General features: G+C 39.5%; 1 protein-coding gene across 3 annotated transcripts; it reads right to left on the minus strand.

Moving 5' to 3' along the window:
* Nucleotides 1-285: 285 nt before the first annotated feature.
* On the minus strand, nucleotides 286-23,501 carry SLC71A1 (solute carrier family 71 member 1). 3 transcript variants are annotated; one of them, XM_073356951.2, is made up of 13 exons: nucleotides 23,262-23,351; nucleotides 21,078-21,156; nucleotides 14,517-14,612; nucleotides 12,731-12,793; nucleotides 11,930-12,057; nucleotides 10,529-10,643; nucleotides 9,541-9,759; nucleotides 9,081-9,194; nucleotides 8,469-8,540; nucleotides 7,660-7,772; nucleotides 6,654-6,751; nucleotides 5,643-5,806; nucleotides 286-2,782 (listed from the first exon to the last, which is right to left on the minus strand). In XM_073356951.2, the coding sequence occupies exons 2-13, from the start codon at nucleotides 21,138-21,140 to the stop codon at nucleotides 2,576-2,578; spliced, it is 1,452 nt and encodes a 483-aa protein (XP_073213052.1). In that variant the 5' UTR covers nucleotides 21,141-21,156; nucleotides 23,262-23,351; the 3' UTR covers nucleotides 286-2,575. The 3 variants fall into 3 exon arrangements, with proteins under 3 accessions (XP_073213052.1, XP_073213051.1, XP_073213053.1); XM_073356950.2 differs by lacking the exon at nucleotides 21,078-21,156 and having other exon boundaries at nucleotides 23,262-23,501; XM_073356952.2 differs by lacking the exon at nucleotides 23,262-23,351 and having other exon boundaries at nucleotides 21,082-21,157.
* Nucleotides 23,502-23,797: the final 296 nt, after the last annotated feature.

Below are 23,797 nucleotides of genomic sequence, written 5' to 3' on the forward strand. Positions count from 1 at the left end.
TTAATGGTTTATAATGAAGTTAACTTCACATCATCTGCTAGCATGGCAAGGACATCAACAATTTTTAGCTAAGTTTAACCTAACCTAATTGTTAGAGGCTGCTGCTTGACAATACTTTCTACCTTTTTTCTTATATCAAAAATTACTGGTAACTCCTTTTGCAGTGCTGTAGTCCAAGAAAAAAAATACTGAGTATAAGTCCATCTTTTAATTAGAAGTGGCCTGCTTCAGGTATGTGGCCCATTAATTCAATGGTAAATGAGTTAATACCAAGTTAGTTTAAGATTAGGGTTTTTACTTAATTTTATTCAGTAACATTCTTTTACTACATGTTACATGGCAAGGTGGGTGCAAAAATGAGAAAATTAAACATTAAGAAAAGAGTGGTGTGCCAGTAACATTCACTGAACATACTTTAAGTCACTCCAAAGTTAGTTGGTGAGTAAGTTTTGATAATATTGATACTAACATTTGAGGTTAGCATTGTGTATTAGTTTGCCCTTTTTTGCAGGGGAAAGATACTGATTATCTTGTTTTTATTCAAAATGTAACTGACAGGATCTTTTACTACATCCTGATTTGATGCTTCACTTATAAAAGTAGGTAGGCCCAGTCATTCCCCTCAAATATCCATATACAAGTTTCCTATGGCAAGTGATGTGAGTTACAGCCTACCCACCCCCACTTCCCTGATGGAAAAATTAGGAACTTGTATCCAAATGAATGAATACCTTCTATCAGAAGAAAGTTTATTACTACAGTATCTGCCATACTCCTTTTTCCAAAACACAGGGAGGGCCAGCTGTACATTTATCAGAGTAAGTATCATTCACAGGCTAGGTGCATCACGCTTAGGTTTAGAGCAAACCTGATGTAAGGTATAAACAGCTTGCTCATGTCAATATGGCAAGTTCAAGTTTAAATTAAATAAGGTAGAGCCCTGCAGTAGGCAAAATTGTTTTGAATGCTTTTTTTTATATATATATATTTATATATAAAGACTTTTTTTTTAGTAACAGTGGGGAATCTCCCTTGCAGGATTTAAGGTTTTTGTGGATGGGAGTGGGTATTGCAGGACAGGAATAGGATTAAAAATGTTGTCCCAGGCAGCGCTCTACTTGGCAACGGATTGCCCGTTATTTTAGTTTCTTCTGGATTTAATACAATACCACTATTAAGAAAGCTTTTCATGAAAATTTTGCAGTACAAGGACAAATAAGCTGTTACAGGTATGCAGGAATGAAAAGGGTAAAATATTCACACAATTTACCTACAATTGGTATTTGTCTGTTGAATCAAATTACATTCAAAGCACTAAGGAACCCAAAAACTTGACAGGAAGTAAGAAAGCAATATTAAGACTACAATATGTTCAGCAGGCTACAAGACACATTACAGAATTCATATAGATTGTATATGGTTTAAATTGATGTCAAAGACCATCTTAAAAAATTCATTAAAATATTGATTTATTAACAATATATTTACACATTTTCCAGCGCTCCATCAACCACGGTGCATGTTCAAAGTTAAAAAACCAGTAAGCAGTAACCACAAAATGAAAACATTTTAAACTATATTTTATACACAATTTATACAAAGGAATACTTGTTTAAATAATACAACTGGACACAAAAATATACATTTTTAGAGAAATTCACATCAGTAACTGTATAAAGCTCTCTCCTGAACTAGGGTCCTGAAAATTTAGGACTAAAACATTAGCTCTGTAAAAGTAAAAAGTTACTAGCCAGTCCTGAAAGGCCACTATATAGCACACGGACATTCTCAAGGCTATCAGCTTATATTTCAGTTTGTGTATTCAAGTTTTGAGGTCCTTATGATTACGCAAACATCAGAAATATAGTGGTATAAACAAACTGTATTTGAGAAAACAGTTTTAGAGCCAATATTAAAATCTTTAGGCTCAAAAGACCCCCTAAATTTAAATACTGTTTGATACTATCTTGTACTCCAAAAATTAGGAAGAATTAGACTAATGCACTTAAACAAAGAACTTTTATTGTTCAGCAAGCGTGCTCACCACATGATTTTGTATTAGTAGAAACTTAATAAAACCTCCCATACAGTGTTTTTAAAATGAAACCAATTCACCTTTTCCTTACTTGAGTGCATTTACGTTAAGGCTTTGTACCATCTGACCCAAAATTTTACAACATAAAATGAATGGGTCCACAAATATGCTAGTATGTCTCATTGAGACTTAGCATGAAGAGAATTAAAGCTTTACACCTTAAGGAAATGGACACAGGGACACATGCTGATACCTTGAATATGTTTTCCTTTTTGTCTCAGAACCAGGATGAAAAGGTTAATTATATTAATAGTATGAGACCAGTGTTTAGTCTGTTCTTTTTAAAAGCAAGTTAATTTAATTGTAACATCTTTGGAGAAATTTCCAGTTCTGTGTCTGTAGTTCCTACAAATTTCATGCAGAAAGATACATTTCTGAAGAGAACGTTAAGAAATTACATTTTTTATGTAAATGGAATGTATCCAGAACTGGAAACAAGACCTATGAAATATAAAAACGTTTTTCTGGATTTTGTCGTCATCATACATTTGTGTCTTGCAGTAAAGGTTCTTTGGCCTCACCAGGGGCCTGTGGACTGTGTGGATGACCATGACTGCCACTGTGTTTTTTCCAATTGCTGGACCGTACATTTAGATTGGTGTGTTCAGGAATAAACAAGGCAACAAGCAAAGCCAGCAGCACAGAGCATGCTCCAAACAAGAATGGGGGTCCAGGAATTATGGAGTTCTGAAAATAACAAGAACATTTATTTTCTAGAGGAACAGTTAAGTAGATCCATAGTTCACAGACACTGGTTGTTTCACATCAGGCTCTGTACTTAAAAATATTTTACCATTTAATTAGTTTAGGGCAGAACACTCTTAATGAGCGGGCTATTTCAATACCCAGCCCTAGTAAACCTTATTCATAGATGAACAATAGTTATTTTCAAAGGTTGAGGGAGGAAATCCAGAAGAGGAGAAACTTGTTAGATGAGTTTCTCTTTGGGTGTTTTTTAAACTGCAGAATTCTCTTCTAACTTCACAGGAAACATGCTACTGCCTAATGTCTTACCTGCCAGAAATACAAACTTAGAGAATCATACAGCTGAACTGCTATTTCCAGCCAAGTAGTTAAAAACTCACTGTAGCTACCAGATGAAGTATAGGGTTGGTCTTCACCGCCCTGTTAACCTGAGGTATAACTCGCTTTGTCCCTAACCCAGCTCCTTTCAAACACACAAATCTCTAGCTTGCTGGTCCATCTGGGACTGGGAGTAGGTTGAAACACGAATGCTGCTGACACTGGAGATAGTAATCCAACATCAACTGCTAATCCATTCGCTCTGTGTAGCTCAAATATTGCATCAACAATGTGGTCACTCTCACTGGAACTAGGCTAGAGTGGAGAAACTTGAACTCACTGTTGCGGTGGAGACAAGCCCGAAGACAGAAAGTAATGTGCATAAGGTACTGAAATAAAAAGTTAACTGAACAGACTGCTCTTTCACCATGCAATTCTCAGATATGCGCAGCATTACAGCAAGTTATGAAGAGAATGAACTGTTAGCAACACTTGCTTCCCCACTCCTCTTTCACCTTTCCTGAGAGCGGGGTGTGTGTGTGTGTGTGAGAAAACAGGATTATCGAGATCTTAAATCAGTCCCCCCACAATTCAAATGTAGCTAACGGCTACGTTTAAACAAGCAAAGCCAAGGTATTTACTACTATTTAAAAAAAATAAAAACAGGACTGTGAATTAAACAGAAAATACAAAAGCAGAAGACACTCTCCTTCACCCTTAAATATATCCTGTTGTAGACATTACAATGGTACAGTGTTCACAGACCTAGACACCATAAGAAGTCATTTAACTATACAAAAGGGACTATGATCTAATTTGTGGTCCTTATTTTTCCATCTCAGCCAGAAAGTTACTTTATGTCTGAATTTCATTCTATGGTCCTACTCTTTTCATTCATGCAATATGAGCATTAATACTTAAGTAAATTGAGTAAACCAATCCCCCTCTCCAGTCAAGTGTAAATAAAGGACAACAAGATCTTGAATCTTTGTCTTTCACCACACCATCAAAAAGACTGACTTGTAGGCTTATTTTGCAGCAGTAAGTTTTAGATATTTATTTTTAAAAATAATATGCTATAGCTTGAAGGACCAGTCCTGGCACTCGCTTTCAAGGAATGAAGAAGTAGTGCATAGGCTGGTATCTATGACCACAATGGCAATTTCTGCCTCCTTGTAGGCAGAGGGCGTATTGACAGGCCAGAATGTTTTGCAATGTCAAATAAAGAGGAGAATGTGCTACAAGGAAGTGGTAAGGCCCTGACAAGAAGCACGCCACAAGGAAGTATGAAAACAGCAAAGCATATTCAGCTTTTTAGTGTCCAGTCTAAATCACATGTTTTAAAAATATTCACTAGACATAAGATATAATTCTGGGCACATTAATACCAGAAATAAATATTTACAAGTTAAAGAAAATTTAGAGAAAAGCAGAAGTTAACAGGCAAAAAAGAGACCAACATACAAGGAAAGAATCAAGAGATGTGTAACTTGGTCAGAAGACTGAGAATAGAAAGTGTTTAAAAACGTGAACCAATGGGGTTCTTTTTAGGGCAATCCAAAGGAGCAACGGGATTAATCAATCACTGGAAAATTTAGGCTCAATATCAAGAGGATTGTCTTAATTGCAAGAGTTATTAGACAGGTCAAGAGTCTCACAATAGAAGTGGTTTGAGAAGTCCCTTTGCTTGATTCATTTAAAGCTGGACTGACTAAAGCACTGTAGAATGTGCCACAGGGTACAGTCCTGAATTGGCAGCGAGATGAACTAGAGTATCCAATTTACTTCCCCCCCCGCCCACCTTCCCAAGGTCCAGGACAGAGGTTCTCAAACTGTGGTCCACAGATCACCAGTGGTCCGCAAGCTCTATTCATGTGGTGTGCATAGTTCCCTCTAAGATGAGTGCCTGGGCTGCTCCACACGAGAGAATGAAGGGCCACCCACCTAATTAGTGGAGCTGCGAAGGCATGGCTCCCTAATTAGGTGCCTGGAGAAGACGCACATGTAAGGCAAGGTGGTGGCCTTGGGGAGGAATAGGTGGTATGTGGGAGGGGGCAGTGGGTGAGAAGTGGGGGAGAATTTGGGACATGTAGGGCTGCGATGGCCAGAAAAAAAAAAAGAGGAGGTGACTTCCCCCAGTTCCAGGGCTGCCATGGCAGGAAGAGACCCTCCCCCACCCCTCCTTCCGAGCCCCAGCTTGGGGTCTGCTGCGACAGGAGAGAGAGGGCATATTCATCACATTAGAAAGGTAAGACTACGGATATTAAAATACGAGTGGTGTGCTTTTATTTGTAGAACAAAAAAACCCTTAAAACTATAAAGTTTTTTATATAGCACTTTTATCCAAAGTGCTTTACAACAACAGTTAGCTAATGGTGCAAACATTTGGAAACATCACTAAGTGGTCCGCTGAGACCCTCAGCAATTTGCAAGTGGTCTGTGGAAAAAAAAAGTTTGAGAACCACTGGTCTAGGATTGATCTTTGCTGCATTTCTTGTAATTTATAAATAAATAGGAATAATACCTGTTGTGAATGGTGTTGTGTGGCCACGTTACCTCCCAACTCAGTTTCAGTCATTGGGAGTTCATTCAATTCTACATGGAATATGTAGAATATAAAACCATAAAGTGCTGGTCCCAAACCATTACACAATCCTCGAATTCCTGTTATCATCCCTTGAACAACACCTAAAGAAAAAGGCATTCCATGAAATTAAATGTGTATACAATGAAGACTGTTTAAAATGCTTTTTGGCAATTGTCTAACATGCAATGGGGCCTGATTCACTTTTTCCCTACACTGGTGTAAACTAGGAGTAACTTCAATAAAATCAATTGGGATACACCACTTTAAGGCTGATGTGAGGAGAATCATGCCTACACCAGAACCAAAAAAAAATGAGGAACATTGGGCAAGACAAACTTTGTTTTAGACAGAACACAGCATTTCCTATGCCATTCTGACCAAAAGGCTGTCAAATCTGGTATGCTGTCTCTGACAGCTATCTATGCCTCATGGTTCAGAGAAAAGCAAAAATATATTACTGGGGCTCCTAAACACTACAGTAATAATAAATAAATGCACCTGAAGAATTGAGTAAATCCATGCACAGTGGGAAAGAACTGAAACATGATCAGCTGACGTACTGAATCAAAAGAAGTAGTGATGTAGTATTATGCTACCTTCAACGAATGGGTTTTCCCTATGCTAGAGACTCTCACTATTCTCATCTGTCTTGTTTGAGCAGTATAACCCAACCACCTCCGAACAGTCCACAGGCCTTTGACAACTGCGTATCACTTTTGAGAACTACCACTCTTCTACAGTGAAGTTAAAACTAGACTAATGTTTCTCATTTACATTAACATACTACTATGCTGGCTAATTTGTCCTGCAAAACTAGCATGGAGGTTGAGGATAACCCTTGAGTACCAGTAAGACAGCATTGATCCATCTGGTGGTAAGGAGATCAGAATATCCCTAGTTTGAATATTCCTTATAATTATCAACACCACCACCACTTATAAAACATACCCTGTTGATCAGCATCAGCAGTTCGTGAAACTAGTGCACTTACTGCTGGGAACGTAATACTAGACATTGCTGCAACAGCCCCTGCTGCCCACATCATCCTGAAAAACATAGAAGTGTTAAGAGAAAGAATCAAGATAAGAATTCTGAATTTCTACCTTCCATATACCTCATTACAAAGTTTAGAATGAACTGCACACACTACCCCATGCAATAGTGAAGTCACAAGTTAATCATCATTGCTGGATTTCATACCTATCAATTATTCTGAGTTTAACAAATGGTGTAAAATCATTTAAGAGATGATCAGAAAAATCCCTAATCCTTGCAAAATCCTGACACTTGCTGGGAAGCACTGATCATGTATTTTGATCACCTCTTCTTAATTTGGGAGGAGAGTTAACATCCAAATGGCTATCTTAACTTAGTTTTCCCCATTAGGTCATTGGTACATTAGCACATGTAAAGGGTGCAATGGGGGGGGGGGGGCGGGGGAAGTGCTCTGATGTAAGCTGACATCTTGACAAGTCAATGCACTCTACTACAAGCAACACGACCAAAAATAAAATAAATAATCAAGAAAATCTGACTGTTAGAGAAAAGAGGACAAAGCATTTTTCAATGTTTAGTGTCCATTTCCTTTTAGATTAAAAATATCCATGAACAATTTTTGGTTTTAAGAATATTGGTACGAGAGATTGACATTGTTTAGGTCAATCATACAGTACAATACCAAATTCTTGGTTTGGGATGGTTCACCAGACAGTAGTGATTTCTTTGACTTCACCAAGTACAAACCAATTACATCTTTAAAAAGAAGAAGAAAAAAAAAGGTTCCAGCTTAAGAGGAGACAAAGGACGTGTTGCCTGTAACCTCTCATGTAAATCTGATGCATGTAAAAAAAAAACAAAACACAATGTTGTGAATGTTTCTTTATTAAGTAGTAAATAACAATTTAAAATCTTAATATGTCAGTTCATTAATTCAACTAAAACGAAACGTACGTACCAAGGCTCCGAGCCAAAACCATACCATGCAAGCTGTAATATTTGAAATCCCAGACCCAGTAAGATGGTGTTTTTATTTCCAATGGACCGCATAAGTAAACTCAAAACTACTGTCTGATGGGAAAAAGAATGTAATTTTAATTGTGAATAATCAGGCTATACAGCAATACATATAAACAGTTCACTAGTTTTGACAGAAGCAAAGTAAAGTTATGTGATGTAGTATTTTCTAGACAGAGATTGAAACACGTAATAATGGAGAGAGAGATGTGAAGAGATTGTTACCTCGCTCTTGACATGCAACAATTTAGATTTCCCTTGAGAAATCCATACACTGGGGATATATTATTTAACCTGCCCTGATGGCTTAAACAAGCTATTTTTCAACCCAAACTAAGCTTAAGGAGAAGACTGAATCAACTTCTAAGAGGTTTGGGAGTGTGACTATGGAAGAAATAAATTAAGGTTAAGGCACTAGACTAGAATTCATGATGTGGATTATATTCCCAGCTCTGACAGATTTAAGGTAGTCTCAATGTCTGTGCATCACAGTTCTTCCACAAAATGGTGATATTTTTCTACTTCCCAGGATTTGAGAATGAATTGTTTATGAAATGGTCAGATAATAGGTGATGGAAAAAAAGGAAGCCATATAAAATCGGATCGGAATTCAAAGCATCTTTCCTTTTCTATTCTAACCTCCTGAAATCAGATAGACTGGGTCCTGGAATTACAGTTACAGGGATTGTCATAATACTTCGCTCTCACTTGAACCCATTACATTAGTGAAATTTATAGATTAATATTCACCTGTGCAATAATGGACAGAATCCCAAGAACTGCTATAAATGCTGCAACGCTTTCAGGTGAAAATCCCATTATCTACATTAGAGAAGAAGTAATTTGATCATTAAACTTCAAATGTACATTGACACGTCTTTCATGTTTTGTGACATCAGTGGAAAGAATAAATGGAGTAGCCAGAAAAACGCTTAATCTGAAATAGAAGATGACATCCCCGATTTTATTCGATCCCATAATCATTCAAACCAACATTTTACTCTTGCATAAAATAAAGAGAAAGATCTAGTGCGGGACAGAAAATAACTTCTACCATTGAGTATGGAACTTGAAAGAAAATCGACCCCATACTGTAAGACTAAAAATAGTTTATCAGCTAATGAAAGCTAATTTTAACCACTGCAATGTACTGGAACTTGTACTTCAAGGAATAATGCAAATTATTAAGAAACATGAGAAATATTTTGAAAACAGATTCGTCTCTTTATTAATTATCACAGTAACTAAAAGCCACTGTCAGCCATCAATCATATTGACTACTCATATATTGCTAAAGTAATGTAACAAGTGCAAAGAAAACGCCCTTCTATAAATTTAATTTCTTCATATGCAAATTCTTACCTGTCTGAGGTATAGGAAGAAGCTGGAATATTGACCTGCCTCCGGGAGGTAGGAAAGAAAGACTGTTATGCAGATTAGAAGCACTATGGAATCTTGACCCACTTTCTTTAGTGACTAGGACAAAAAAGACACAGCTGTAAAGTCAACAACAGAAAACATCTACTCTTCATCATTCATAACCAACGACTCACAAAATTTACACGGAAAGAGGCAGATACCTTTAATGCATACAGCACTGTTAAAACGTGTCTTTCAGCACTTACTAATCAGCATTTGCTAATCAGCAATTTGAAGTTACTCACACCCTTCCCCAATAAACCTAGGAACTCCTCAAACAATTTTTTAAAAACCCAAATCGAGATAAATTACTATCAGTCCCATTCCTGACTCAAAAGCAGTACAAATCCAAATCTGCATATATCAAGCTACCACTCCATACTTAAACATTTAAATAGCTTACTGCAAAGGGGTCAGCCTGTTCCCAAGAAATGGGTGCTCCCCATGATGCTGGCCTCATCTTCTCGGGCAGTGATTCCGGTACAGCAACAAGAATAAAACAAATGTCCAACAAAGCTATAGCTGTAGCTAGGACCACTACCAAGCTATTTCCATAGACTCGACCAAGGTAGGCACCAATAGCTGGGCTGGTAACTAAACTTGCTGCAAAAGTTGCTGAAACCTGTAACAGACAAAAGTCAGTATGAGAACATTTTCCAGGAAGGAAGATCAAACGTATCCACTCTTTCTCTAACTTCACTTTCAGCACCTTGAATACTTCCAGAAACTCAGCTACAAATCACCCTAATAAGGTGGACAAGTTCTGAACTAATGCAGTTATTTTCTCTGGCATTGCAGCAGCAACCACAGATTTCAGACATCTGAAGTTTTTAATGAAAAAATTTTGGTTAAGCAGGGCAGCACTGTATAGCTTTAAGACTGTGTCAAATTTGTGAAGTTTAATTGGACATATCGAGGTCTGATAAAGGGGGAGACTCAGTATAACATTTTCTTTTGGGGGTGGTAGAAGAAACTATGCTTATTTGCACAACATCCGCAGCTCTTAATAAAATCAAAGAATTTACATTGTATAATAAAAGCTGCATATGCAAACAAAATGGAAAATAGCACCATCCTGCCAACATCTCACACTGACCCAAGAAAGGGGGAAATAGAAAAGAATGGAGAGAAAAGATTATACAATGGCCATTTTAAATTTAAGCTGACAACAAGACATTCAACAGGAGATGCAGAATTGGATGGTAGGACCAAGTTTCCATTTGGAACAGTGTTTTTAAAAAACTGAGTGGCCAAAATAAGAGTTTATAATGGCAAAGATATCAACTTTGAAAAGCTTGTGTCTCCTGCAGCAATATGACAAAGCTTTATTAAGAGAACTCTAGTTGTTGAGCCTCACAAGGCTTAAAGGTACAGAGGAATTAAGTACATACCAGCCCATAGGCCATGCTTCTTTCATGTTCTTGGGTTATATCTGCTACATAAGCAAACACCACGGAGAAAGTCACTGCAAAAACCCCAGAAACAGAGATAACAGCAAAGTACCACCTGGGGACAAAAAGGAATCAGAAAAAATAACAGCTCAGTGGAGCTAAAATGTAATTTGTAGTGATTCACAAACTTCTGAAACACATCCAGATAGATTAAGGTATCTATGATTGTCCAACGTATTCCTGACAAGTAATTTAAATATTTATAAAGTCAGTATGAATGTGTCTTTATTTGGTTATGTAATCTCTCCAGTGTGCACTGAGGGTACAACATAATTACTTGCCATTCTACAAAAAAAGGCTTTGTAGGTTAAATTAGGATAGTTCATTACAGATTGTTCAACATTAGCCTTAGCCCTGAGTCCACAGACTGGCAATTATTTCACTCAAAATGCATGTTGCAACATATAAACTGTTAAATAGCCTATCACCCAGGCATAGGGATCAAAATGGGGAGACCACAAAAGACTAGATAGCAAACTGAATTAGCCTGATACAATATGAACAGTTGACTCTCAGACCTCTATTAGTTCTAAGACCTTGTCCTATCTTATTTCAGATTTATCTGCAGGAGCAGTACAAAATTTGAGACAATTGTGAACTAGCCATTGTCCTAGGGACATTAGACTCATGAATGGAGGTGTACTAACAGAACACTAAAATTCCAGCTACTCAAAATTTGCTAGATTCAAATATTTGATAAGCACAACTATAATAAAGCTGCAGCTACTTTTTCAGTAGCAGTTTTAATATTACACACTAGTGCTTAAGGTATATGCTAGTTCTGAAGAATATTTTCAATTCTTAGTGACTATATACTTAGTACTGAAATGATTTTGCTGAAAATTTCAGCCAAATAAAGATATGCAAGGATTAGAGAGACATTTAAGGTACTGGGAAATATACTGTATAAAATTATTCTCAACTATTAAGTTATTTACCCCCAAAAGGCTTAAAAGTACAATACAGCCACTCACAGGCCATATATCTTTCAAGTTCTTGGGCTCTCTCCGCTACATAAGCAAACACCACTAAAAAGTCACAAGTCACTCCAGTACTAATGTACTAGGCTTAGAAGGAAGCATGGAGCTAACAGACTGGAGATACAAAATTCTAAGCCTGGCTTTGAGGCGTTCAGCAAGTCACTTTACCCTGTCTCAGTTTCCCCAACTCTGCAATGGACTGGTACTTCCACACCTACCTCACAGACGTGTGCTAAGAAGTAAACAACTTCTGGTACATTAACTGGAACACAAGTGCTATTATAAATGCTACATGTTCTTGCTGTATGTAATTAATAACACACTAAAGACAAAGCCATAAATAACTATGCTTGCTACTAACCATGGGCTGATCTTCATCAATGGAATTGGTGCACAAGTGAAAAATACTGTTAACAGTAAGAAGGACTTTCGTCCCCAAACATCAGATAGAGCACCTATGAGAGGGGCACTGAGAAACGATAACAAGCCCTGAAAAGTAAAAACAAATTTTAAATAAAAATCAAGAAATGAAAGAAAATACAATAGTTGAAAGATTGTTAGAAACTGACTGATTTTGTTTTGCAGATTAATGATAAATGTTGGCTATATGGAACAATGTGTCAAGCAATATCTTCTATGAGTATCCTTCATCCCCCTTTTCCACTCAGCAGCAGTTACCTACAATTTGAATTTTACTAACCCACAGAAACCCAAAATGTGAATCCAAATGCAGTCAACACACAGCTTAATAAAATGCATTTTACATTTTTATATGCTGTATTTAGGAGAGAGAACATTTTTCAACACACTGAGGACATGTGGTCTAACAATCAGAGCAAAGGACTGGGTGTCAGATATCTCGGATTCTTACGTGCTGTGACACCAACTGATTGTGTGATCTTGGGCTACTCAACTGGCCTATTTATTCCTCAGTCAAACCAAGTACAAATTTTAGCAAAAGCAAGACCTTATTCAAATAAAGTGCTGCATTTGAGCTCTCCTTGGTAAATTTACCCTCACATTTTATTCACAGCTTGAAAGCTATATTGGAAGGCTCTCCTTATTCTACTTAATAAAGCACCAGCACTTATGTACGTACCCTTTATTCATTTTAAATTGTACTCTCACTTATTGATTTAGACTGAATTTTCATTCTACCTACCTTTACTCCTTGGATTAGGCCATTCATTAGAAATGTATGCTTTGGGAAGGTTTCATGTAACACCTATAGAAGAATTATGTACATTACATATGGCATTATCCATATTTCACAACACTAAATATGAATACAGACTCAAGGATTAATATGAGGCATATTATGCCAACAATTTTAATATAAATTACAGTAAAATTCACAATGAAATTAATAAATTCAACATCAATAATCTCATTGTTAAATAGTGCACTACAGACATTTATATAGTAGACTACACAGTTTCTAATAGTAAATTATGCTATGCTTCTTACTTTCCAGAAATAAAGGCACCAGTGGATAAGCTACAATGTTAGCACTACAGCTCAGGTTAGTAAAATAAGGAAAGAACGTTCTTCAAAATCAGTGTATTTTCTTCATTTTACCACACAAGACTGACCAAAATTTCATTAAGTTTGATAAAAGTATCATTCCTACTTCAATGAAGACAGAATACTATTGTAGGATTTCCTTATTTAAGGAAAAATACACATTATTAGGACACGCCTTACTTATGTGACGGACTGGTTCAGACACCAAATACACACTACTTTTCACAAAGGTCATTTTGCTTAAAAGGATTTCAATATCATGTAACACAAAACCAGTACCACAACACCACAGATAGATACTGAATGGTGAACATATGTACTGCTCAGATGGTTTGAATACACTGTTTTTTGCATACTAAAGCCTCATCTACACCTACAAATTATATCAATCTAGGTACAGCACTCAGAGCTGTGCAAATTTTGTGCCCTGTGTAACATAATTAGGTCAGCCTGCCTACATGTACAATGGGCATTAGGTCAACTGATGTGTTTACAAGATAAAAACATTAGATTATGAGTGCTTGACTCTTAAACCTTGTCTACAAGGCAAAGAAGTTTTTGCCTATAGATTTCAACACCATAGCCATATAACAAAAACACCCCAAACCATCACTTCCTAAACCAGAGCTATGCTGGCAAAACTTTTAAGTTTAACCTTAATCTCTGTAAACCACTGTGCACAATTATGGCATATAAACAAGAACAAAAGTTAAAAATCTCCTTTCCTTATATTGCAGATTATCAGGATACAATATCTGTCCATAGACTTCAGTCGTGGTATCACACTTTATTTCAGAGGAGTTAAATCATATCACTGACTGCAGAATAAATGAATTACTTAGGCAGGAGTGAAAACATGTTTACAAAAGAGAAAGTTTCTGCTTGCCATCACCTTGTTAATTACCAAAGGTTAAAAAGACAGTACAGAAAAATACATAATATTTAATGAGTTATATTTAAAGAATGGCCAGGTGCGGTAATGATCCTTTAAGATCAAAGTCACAAAGTTCTTAAAATTGGGACTGGAATCCCATGCATTCCTAGATCCTACTCCTGTGCTCAAGACAGACCTCTGTCTGTGGGGGTAACAGGAAAGGAAGGTTTGAGGGTTTTTTAAAGTATTTCTTCTCAAAAGTGTGTGCAATTAGCACAGATTACATATGTTGATATGTGACTAATATCAACAAGCCCAACTCTGATCTACATGGATTGTTTAATCTTGACCACATTTGGTAACATAACACACGAGATGCTCTTCCAAGTGTGAAGTTCAGACCAGCTCAATTCCACCCAAACTTTATTTTCAAGTTTAATGCTCTGATAATACCGCAATGAACTGAATATTTTAGCTTTTTTTTTTTCTTTCTTTTTTTTTTTAAACTTTTCAAGCAATACAGAAGAATTTCATTAACCATATCACTTACCACCAAAGTAGGTGCTGTCAAAAGTCCCCAAGCAAAAAACTCCAAAAAAATCACTATGACAGCATGGTAGACACTAGGCGAACCTATTCCTTGAGGCTAAAACACAAAAACAAAAAAGTTGTTACTACAGAATATTTTAAAAGTTGCTTTATTAATAAGAAAGTTGTTTGAATGTTGGTTTATAAGCAAGAAATTGTAAGATGAAGTATGGCTCAAAACAAGCTGTTTCAGGAATCTGAATAATTGTCTTGTGTAAGCTCTGATACAGTGAAACTCCACTGAGGGGTAAAGCATAATGAATGACTGGAAGTGTCTTAAAACACAGCACTGTATGATCCCTCACTCTCTCAGATTTTGGGAGACAGACCAGTCCTCACTTACAGACAGCCCCCCAACCTGAAGCAAATACTCTCCAGCAACCACACACCACACAACAAAAAACACTAACCCAGGAACCTATCCTTGCAACAAAAGGCCAATGCCAACTCTGTCCACATATTTATTCAAGTGACACCATCATAGGACCTAATCACATTAGCCATGCCATCAGGGGCTCATTCACCTGCACATCTACCAATGTGATATATGCCATCATGTGCCAGCAATGCCCCTCTACCATGTACATTGGCCAAACCGGACAGCCTCTACGTAAAAGAATAAATGGGCACAAATCTGACATCAGGAATCCTAACATTCAAAAACCAGTAGGAGAACACTTCAACATCTCTGGCCACTCAGTAAAAGACTTAAGGGTGGCAATTCTGCAACAGAAAAGCTTCAAAAACAGACTCCAACAAGAAACTGCTGAGCTTGAATTAATATGCAAACTAGATACCATTAACTTGGGTTTGAATAGAGACTGGGAGTGGCTGGGTCACTACACATATTGAATCTATTTTCCTAAGTTAAGTATCCTCACACCTTCTTGTGAACTGTCTAAATGGGCCATCTTGATTAATTCTGTGGCCTGCATTGTGCAGGAGGTCGGACTAGATGATCATAATGGTCCCTTCTGACCTAAATATCTATGAATCTATGAATCACTACAAAAGCTTTTTTCCTCCTGCTGATAATAGCTCATCTTAATTAATTAGCCTCTTACTCCACCTTTTTGTGTTCTCTGTATGTATCTATCTATATGTTTCATTCTATGCATCCGATGAAGTGGGCTGTAGCCCACAAAAGCTTATGCTCAAATAAATTGGTTAGTCTCCAAGGTGCCACAAGTACTCCTGTTCTTTCTACATAAGCGGCAAAGAGTCCTGTGGCAGCTTACAGACTAACAGACGTACTGAAGCATAAGCTTTCGTGCATGCATCTGACGAAGTGGGTATTCACCTCCGGAAAGTTTATGCTCCAATATGTCTGTTAGTCTATAAGGTGCCACAGGACTCTCTACCGCTTTTACAGATCCAGGCTAACACGGCTACCCCTCTGATACTTTTTACCCAAATGGACTTCTTTTGACTTTAAAAAAAAACAAAAAAACACTCTGCCTCAACACATACTCTTTCAACCCTCAAGGGAGACTGGAGAATGAAGAGGCAATGCTCAGCCCTGAATTAGATTTGGTCTACTATGTTCATATGACTAAATGCAAACAGACAAAGATTTGGATTTAACAGTGCTCAAATCTTCTGAGCTGTTCTTGCAAAATTTCTGCCATCTTGAGATTTCTGCCACTCTAATTCAGCTATTCTTATAAGATTTTGGCTACATCCAAGCCAGAAAAATAAAGTTTCTGGTTTTGCATCAAGTGACTTGTAACCAAAGCTATAGGAGTAGGTCTAAATACAGCTACTGGAATTGGTAAACTGCACCCACCACCCATTGAATTTGAACAGATTTGGAAAAAAGCTTGTTGTTTCAACCCATCTCTAATAAAAGCTTTATATTCTGTAATGTTTAGTTTCAGAATATGTTTCAGAATACTTTTAGTACCATGGTTACTTCTGCCCTTTTCTTCTTCCTTCCCTAGTTACCACACACATGTCCAGCATATTCATGAATATTCTTTTGCTACACTTTTCTGTTTTCCAATGAGTAGAGATGACTTTAAAATTTTTAAAGAGGCCAGAGAACAGCTTGAACTCACAGCACTACCCTTGCCTGCAGGAGCTCCTCTAGGTTTCACTCCCACCCCAACCTGACTACAGTACAGGATCCAAACAGTAAACTTCTGTAAGTACCACGGGCAACAAATACTCTTTTTCCCTCCCAGGCTACGGATCAGCATCAGACTCGCTCCTGCACAATGGAGCCTCCCTCTCAGCTGCTATCTCTGGTTCCTCACTGTACCAGGGAGTACAGAAACAGTTGGTGGGGTGGGAGTAGGAGAAGTAGATACTGGCAGCTACTCAGCAGACACACCCACCTTACAACCCCAAGAGTCAGAGGTCAAGAGCTTTTCCAACATTTCTATGGGCAAGGCATGAAGAAATAACAGTGTCTCTACCCCACTGACACCTAATCTTGGGCAGGTGAGAGCAGGTCAAGGAAATGAATCAGAGACTCCACTGAAGAGCTTCACTGCTTACAACAGTACATATTTTTAAAGAGATGGGGGAAGGTGACTACCCTTATCTGCCACTGCATTCAGCCATAAATCATTTAGCAGGATGTTTGTGCTAAAATGATCAGACATGAATTAGTGTCAAAATTTAAAATCATTAGGCTTAAGCAGTAACAGACAACTGAGTTGACAGAGAGGGAGCTAACTTCTCAGAATTACTGTATCTGCTTCTGTCTACTGAATGAAAAGGCAAAGTACATTTAGAATATTTTTGTTGTAACCCCAAGTACAAGAAAAATTTATAAAAATGTACGTTTTAAGATTCTGCAGAACCTTGACTGTCATGGGATTTGATTAATACATCAAGTAGGCCTGGAGTCTGAAAATGAATCACATAAAACACTGTATTAGTGTGCATCAACTAAGCATAAACAAACTAAAGGAGAAATCACTAAATGCATTTCAAAACAACATTTTTACATCTTCCACAACAGAGATGTATTTTAGCTACAAAAATTAAAGCCTAAAGACAAAAGTGTAGCTAAATACTCAAGTCAGAACTGGGATCTGACACTCATGGTAGAAGCAGATGTTTTGTCATTATCTATTCTGAGGATGGTAGTTGTGTTGGGACAGGCAACGCACTAGTTGAACTACAGAAACCCCATCTGCCAGGTCAGATAGGCATCTTTCTAGTCCAAGAGGATTTTGTATTATAGATCAAGCCAACGATAAAATGAACTTGTATGTGGATTATAGCTAGAAGAATACTTCTATTGATACAACACTGGAAAAACTCTAAAGCAAGGACAACTTCAAATGTACAATCATAAAAGCTGAGACTCCACTTGTTATTAATATAGTTTACAAACCAGAATAAGTTTCTAAGTGAATTACAAGAAAGAGCAGAACAATTCAAAGCTTTAACTCACCCTGTCAGACTCAAGTATCCTAGCTCAAATTTCCTTTCATCAATGGTCTGAGAAGAATGAGTATTGTACATATGACATGAATTGCAATAAATCAAAACAGGATGAATTAAGGAAAGGGTCTGAACTACTATTATTGCCTTCCTTTGGAGAGTCTACATCACAAGTATTTTACGAAATGTATTTTGTATTTCATTTGTTTTTGACTATGGCTATTTAACAAATTATACAAAGGAGGATAGCACTACAGTAAGATCTTTATCACACAGTTCTACAGGAAGTCTAATTGCAGTCACTGCTGTAAGCATCCTCTTAATTTAATGAGGACTGTGAGTTATAAGAATAATACATAGTGACATTACTGCCAAATCAGGTTTGAATGATGTTCTGATAGAGAGTACACAAGAAGCCACATTATTATTCCAAAAGACATTTCTACACATTGCCACCATACTCTAGTCTTTTTACAGAAAATGTTGCTGAAATTAATGGTGTAGGTACCTCTGCAACTTATTTAGGAAAATATACACCCCCATTCTCTGAAAAGAATTCTTGCAGAGAAAAGGACTGAGTTTCTTTGGGGCTAAAAAATTTCAAAATATAATGATTTTACCCCATAAGTGATTGATAAAAAATAATTTAAATTTATTGCTACTGAGCTGCAAATTAGGGAAATTCAAGGCCCTTTCAATTTACCTGTTCCCCAAAATATCATTCAGCATGTCAGGCAAGTGAGGAATTGGGGAGGATGAGAATAGAACAGAGGACCAATTTATGGTTTTTTTGTTTTTGTTTGTTTGTTTTTGTCTATAGTACGATCCATGCATCTAAACAGTTCTTGCTGCCATTATAAGTAACATAGTCTAGTATAACAGCATACAGCCTCAACAGGTCATTAACTCACAAAAAATAAAGTCTTAATATCCTTTCCCTACCTGGGTTTGAGAATAGGCAAATATTTGCACAAACAGATCACAAACCAATCTGTGTTGTCTAATGACTTCCCAAACAGTTGCAGGCCTGTTTTTTACTCTATGTTTCTGTACATTTGAACTCAATGTACTTTCAAATGGCCTTGCACTCAGCTTTTAATATTGGTAACTGACACTGAAGGCACTATTTTAGGTATAACTGGAAGATACATTAAATTTTCTCCTTATCCCCGGAGGCAGTCCATCCAAGTGGAAATTAGAGAATGGCACTTTTGTAACAACTCAATTTTTGTTTCCAAATAAGAAATTCTAATTTCACTAGTTGCATGAACTAGTGGAGCATAAAAAAAAAGTTACTCTGTCTGTATTCACTCACTATATTAATCCTGTAAAAAACATGTGCCTACATGTTTGTAATGCCATAAGTTTTTACTTTGTAAAGAAATGACAAACAGTATTATTGGTCTTTCACAGTAGATATTTATCAGTCAAATATGAACTTGCTTTGCCTCTGACCCTTAAGTAATCTAGGCAGTAGCTCAGGAGTCGGCAAACTTTCAGAAGTGGTGTGCTGAGACTTCATTTATTCACTAATTTAAGGTTGTGTGTACAAGTAATACATTTTAATGTTTTTAGAAGGTCTCTTTCTATAAGTCTATAATATATAACTAAACTATTGTATATAAAGTAAATAAGGTTTTTAAAATGTTTAAGAAGCTTAATTTAAAATTAAATTAAAATGCAGATCTTATCAGTTTAGTGTGATCCTTGCACTTGCTTTTCCTTCCTGAGTTTTCCAATGTCTGGCACGTATTTGCACTTGCTTTTCCTTCCTGAGTTTTCCAATGTCTGGCACGTATTTGCACTTGCTTTTCCTTCCTGAGTTTTCCAATGTCTGGCACGTATTTGGATACTTTAAGCTGCACACAGACTTCTGAGTGATCAGTTGTTAACCGGCTCCAAGAGGGACAGGGGACAGATTTCATGTGTGAAAACACATGTTCACACAGGTATATGGATCCAAATGCTGAAAGCATTGCAAATGCAATTTTCTTCAAACAGTTAAATTTCACTGGCAGGGACATCCAACAAGTCAGAATAGAGGCCCCACGATCTCTCTCAGTAGCTTCAAGTGCATTCCTCAGATCTCCAAACTTTGATGCCCACAATTCTGAGCTTTTTAACTAAATGAGCTGCATTTTGAAATCTTCAACACCCATCCACTGAAATACAGACAAATCCAAGTCGCTTTCATTGAACTTTTCAGGTTTAATTAGAAAAGAAAAGATTGGCCCAAATCGCTGGAAATCTTGAAGTCTGTCAGAAAATTCTGATTCCAGTTCTTGCATGCACATTCTAATCTCAACATCAAACGAAGTGTGTTGTTCCACGTGGTGTGATAGTGATGTAAGCAGCAAATCAGGACTTAAAAATATTTCAGCAGTGGTGCTGGAACAATTTTTAAGGTGGGGGTGTTGAGCTGCACCCTCTCTTGCCCCTGTCTGTACCCCTCACTGCCACAGGCTGGGGCCAGTGGGCCACAGCTGGGGACGGCTGCTGAGCTCTGGGCCAGCGGCAGGGACCCCAGGCTGGCAGCAGAGCCCCCAAGACGAGTAACCGCAACCTGGGGCTGGCAGCGAGCTGAGCAGGGCTGGCAGATGGAACCCCAGCTAGGAGATGGCCGGCAGCCAGTACCCCAGGCCAGCAGCCGAGCCCAGAACCAGGGCAATGTGAGTGCCGCTGAAAATCAGCTTGTATGCCACCTTTGGCACGCACGCCATAGATTGCCTACCCCTGCAGTAGCTCATCAAGTTGATGAAGACAGTTCTTGGCTGTTTGTACAAAAGACCAGCAAACTGATGTTTTACCTTTATTTGAAGGACCTATCTTAAAGCAATAATATTTTTTCAAAATGCATTAAAATCATATCTAAACTACACGAGTAAAGCAAGACATACATTGTTACAGTTAGCTGGACCAAGTTCTCTCTCTCCCATAACCGAACTATGCTGATTATAGATGTACATTTTAAAAGTATCTCTGGCAACTTCATTCAATCACTAAGTATTCCAAGTTCTGTTAGATAAAATACTTAATAACTATTTATTGGGAAACATTTTATCACACTTCCAGTGAACTTGAAAACCTTACAGTACTACTTTGATACAGAAGTTTGTCTCACACTTACCCACCTATTCTTTTTCAGAATATGGAAGCCGAAGGAGACAGAACAAAGACCAAAGGATCCCATGATGGCGATGCACACACTGTATGGGTAAAGCACATCACAGATGGGCTTTTCACCAACAGCAGAACCACATCCTACTTCTTATACTCAGAACTCCCTGCTCTATTCTACAATGGTTTACAGTCTGCCATCATCCTAGGCTATTGTGAAACCAACTGCTACCTGAAAATGCACAGCAGTTTTCTAGCTGGTATTTCCTTTCAAGATTAAGAGTTTAAATATTATCTAATCCATAAATATTGTAGACTTACACATATTTATACAGAATGGTAAATACATGGATTTAAGTAAAGTTACCTTCTATTGAGTCTTGACACAAATGCTCATTACTCATAAACTTACTACTTAGAGTAAAGGCAAATCACCATAGTAGGTATAGATTTAAGAAATACTTTTAAACTAACAAATGATGACCAAATGGATTCCAATAAGATAGGTTTCCTTACTATCAGGTGTTTCCCCTCTATCATGAAATAATGGCAAAAAACCCTGCACCAGCCCAGAATTCTTGATCCCACATGAGGCAGCAGCAAAGAACATAGTTTTAGTCCCACCCAAGGCTGCCAGACAGCCCCACCAGGGAAAAAGAGTCAGAGGCTCTTTGGGAACAAAGGTCCTATGCCCAGCCCATGTGCTACCTTCAGAACACAGCATGGACCCAGCTCTGGTAGAAAGCAACCAGAGGGAATGGAGACCAAGTTAGGCTTCAAGTCAAACTACACATCAGAGGCAGGAGCCCTTCATAGGGCAGCTTCTTCATCACACAGGTCCCAGGTAGCTCCACCGAGAGCAGGGCTTTTCAACCTTTTTTCTTGCTGAGCCACCACCCAACATGCTATAAAAATTCCATGGCCCACCTGTGCCACAACAACTGTTTTTCAGTAGATTAAAAGCTAGGGCCAGAGTTAGGGGGTAGCAAGCAGAGCAACAGCCTAGGGCCCCATACCACAGGCAGCCTCAGAAAATTAAGTCGCTCAGGATTTGGCTTCAGCCTGGGCAACAGTCTCAGGATTCAGCTTTCTGCCCTGGGCCACAGTGAGTCTAACACTGACCCTGCTCTCTGGTTTATTCTGGCAGACACCCTAAAACCCGGAGGCCCCAGACTCCTGGTTGAGAACTGCTGAGATAAAGGATCTCCCAGCAAGCTAGACAGCAGAGACAATGTAGCACTGCATGTGGCACTTCATTACCACATTAGCTAGAGTCAGACTTCTGTCCCAGGTTGACCTGTTTTAGGCATTGCCCTCAAGCCAGGACCTACCATGCCAACTAGGGTTGCCAACTTGACATTTAAAAACCAGAACGCTTCAGTAGGCATACCAGAATCCCACCCCCCCGCCCGGACCCACCTCCATGCACTCCTCTTCCCCCAGGTCAGAAGAGAGACTCCTGTGGAGCTCAGCTAGAAGCTGGAGCTACGAGGCAGGTAGGAGGGAGCCCCAGCTGAGTAGGAGCTGACACAGGTGATGGCTGCGTACCTCCTCGCCTCCCTCACCCACAGTAACCGGACTTTGAAAGTCCGGTCAATAAATCTGACAAGACACTGTCGGGTTCCCTTACTGACCAGATTTTCCAGCTGAAGACTGGCAGCTGGCCACTCCTAATGCCAACCCCAGATTCCCTTGCAGACCTAACCAGAGAGATCCTCTGTGCACTCAGGCCTGAAAAGTGTCCCCCTCACTGTGCTGGGCTTTTCAATAGCCCTCCCCCGGTCTGGGGTCTAGCCAGACTAGCCTCACTTTGCTAGGTCCGCCCCTTCCCATGCCCAGCTCACGGAACCCCAACGCAACATGTCTCCTTCGGCTCCAGGCCAACCCCCAGGCCGCACTGCTCCAGCCTGGCCTCCCCATATCAATGGCCAGCCCCCTACATGCACCAGGGCCTCACCTCACCCCACGCTCCCTCCCCCTGCCTCACTGGGTCAACCCAGCGCCCCCGCACGCCTCCAGGCCAGCCCCTTCCCTCCAGCCAAGGCCTCAACGCGCCCCCGCACCTCAGCCGGACCCTTTCCGCCTACCTCTCCCCAGCTGCCGCCTCACTCCCCTCCGTACCACAACCAGCCCCCGTCACGCACCCCGAAGCTGGCGCAGGCCAGGGCAGGCCCCAACCCCCCGCAGGCCTCACCGTGCCGCCGTCCTTAATGATGATCTTCTTGGCCAGCATGATGCTGCGGTTCACGGCCCGTTTCTTCTTCTTCCCCCCCTGGGTCATTTTACCATCCTAGGGCCCCGGGGGGGGAATGTTGAGCGGCGCGGGGCCTTCGCTCCTCTGCTCCGAGCTCGCGCCGCCACCACTCACGTTCATTGAGCGCCCGCCGCCATCTTGGGGGACAGCACTGGTCACTCTCACATCACGCGATCCTCCGATTGGCTGCGCGGGGGCACGTGGGCACGGATACCCCGCCTCCTCACGAGCTGGAATGAGGCAGCCGGGCGGGAACGCCTGACGGCGGGTGGGGGGCTCTCCCACACCGCCCGCCGCTGGAGTTTCCCAGCTCTGCGGTGCTCCCCGCCGGCGCCCCCCTCCTCCGCCGCCGCTTCCGGGCGGAAGGACGGCGCTCAGCCCCCGCAGGGCCTGCCTGTCGCTCTACGCCCAGGCGGGTTACAGTCCCCAAGCTGGGACCACAGAGGGCCCCTGTCACGGGGCCCCCCCGAGGCACT

Source organism: Lepidochelys kempii, chromosome 8 (genome assembly GCF_965140285.1).
Source record: "Lepidochelys kempii isolate rLepKem1 chromosome 8, rLepKem1.hap1, whole genome shotgun sequence".
In the NCBI taxonomy this organism is placed as follows: domain Eukaryota; kingdom Metazoa; phylum Chordata; order Testudines; family Cheloniidae; genus Lepidochelys; species Lepidochelys kempii.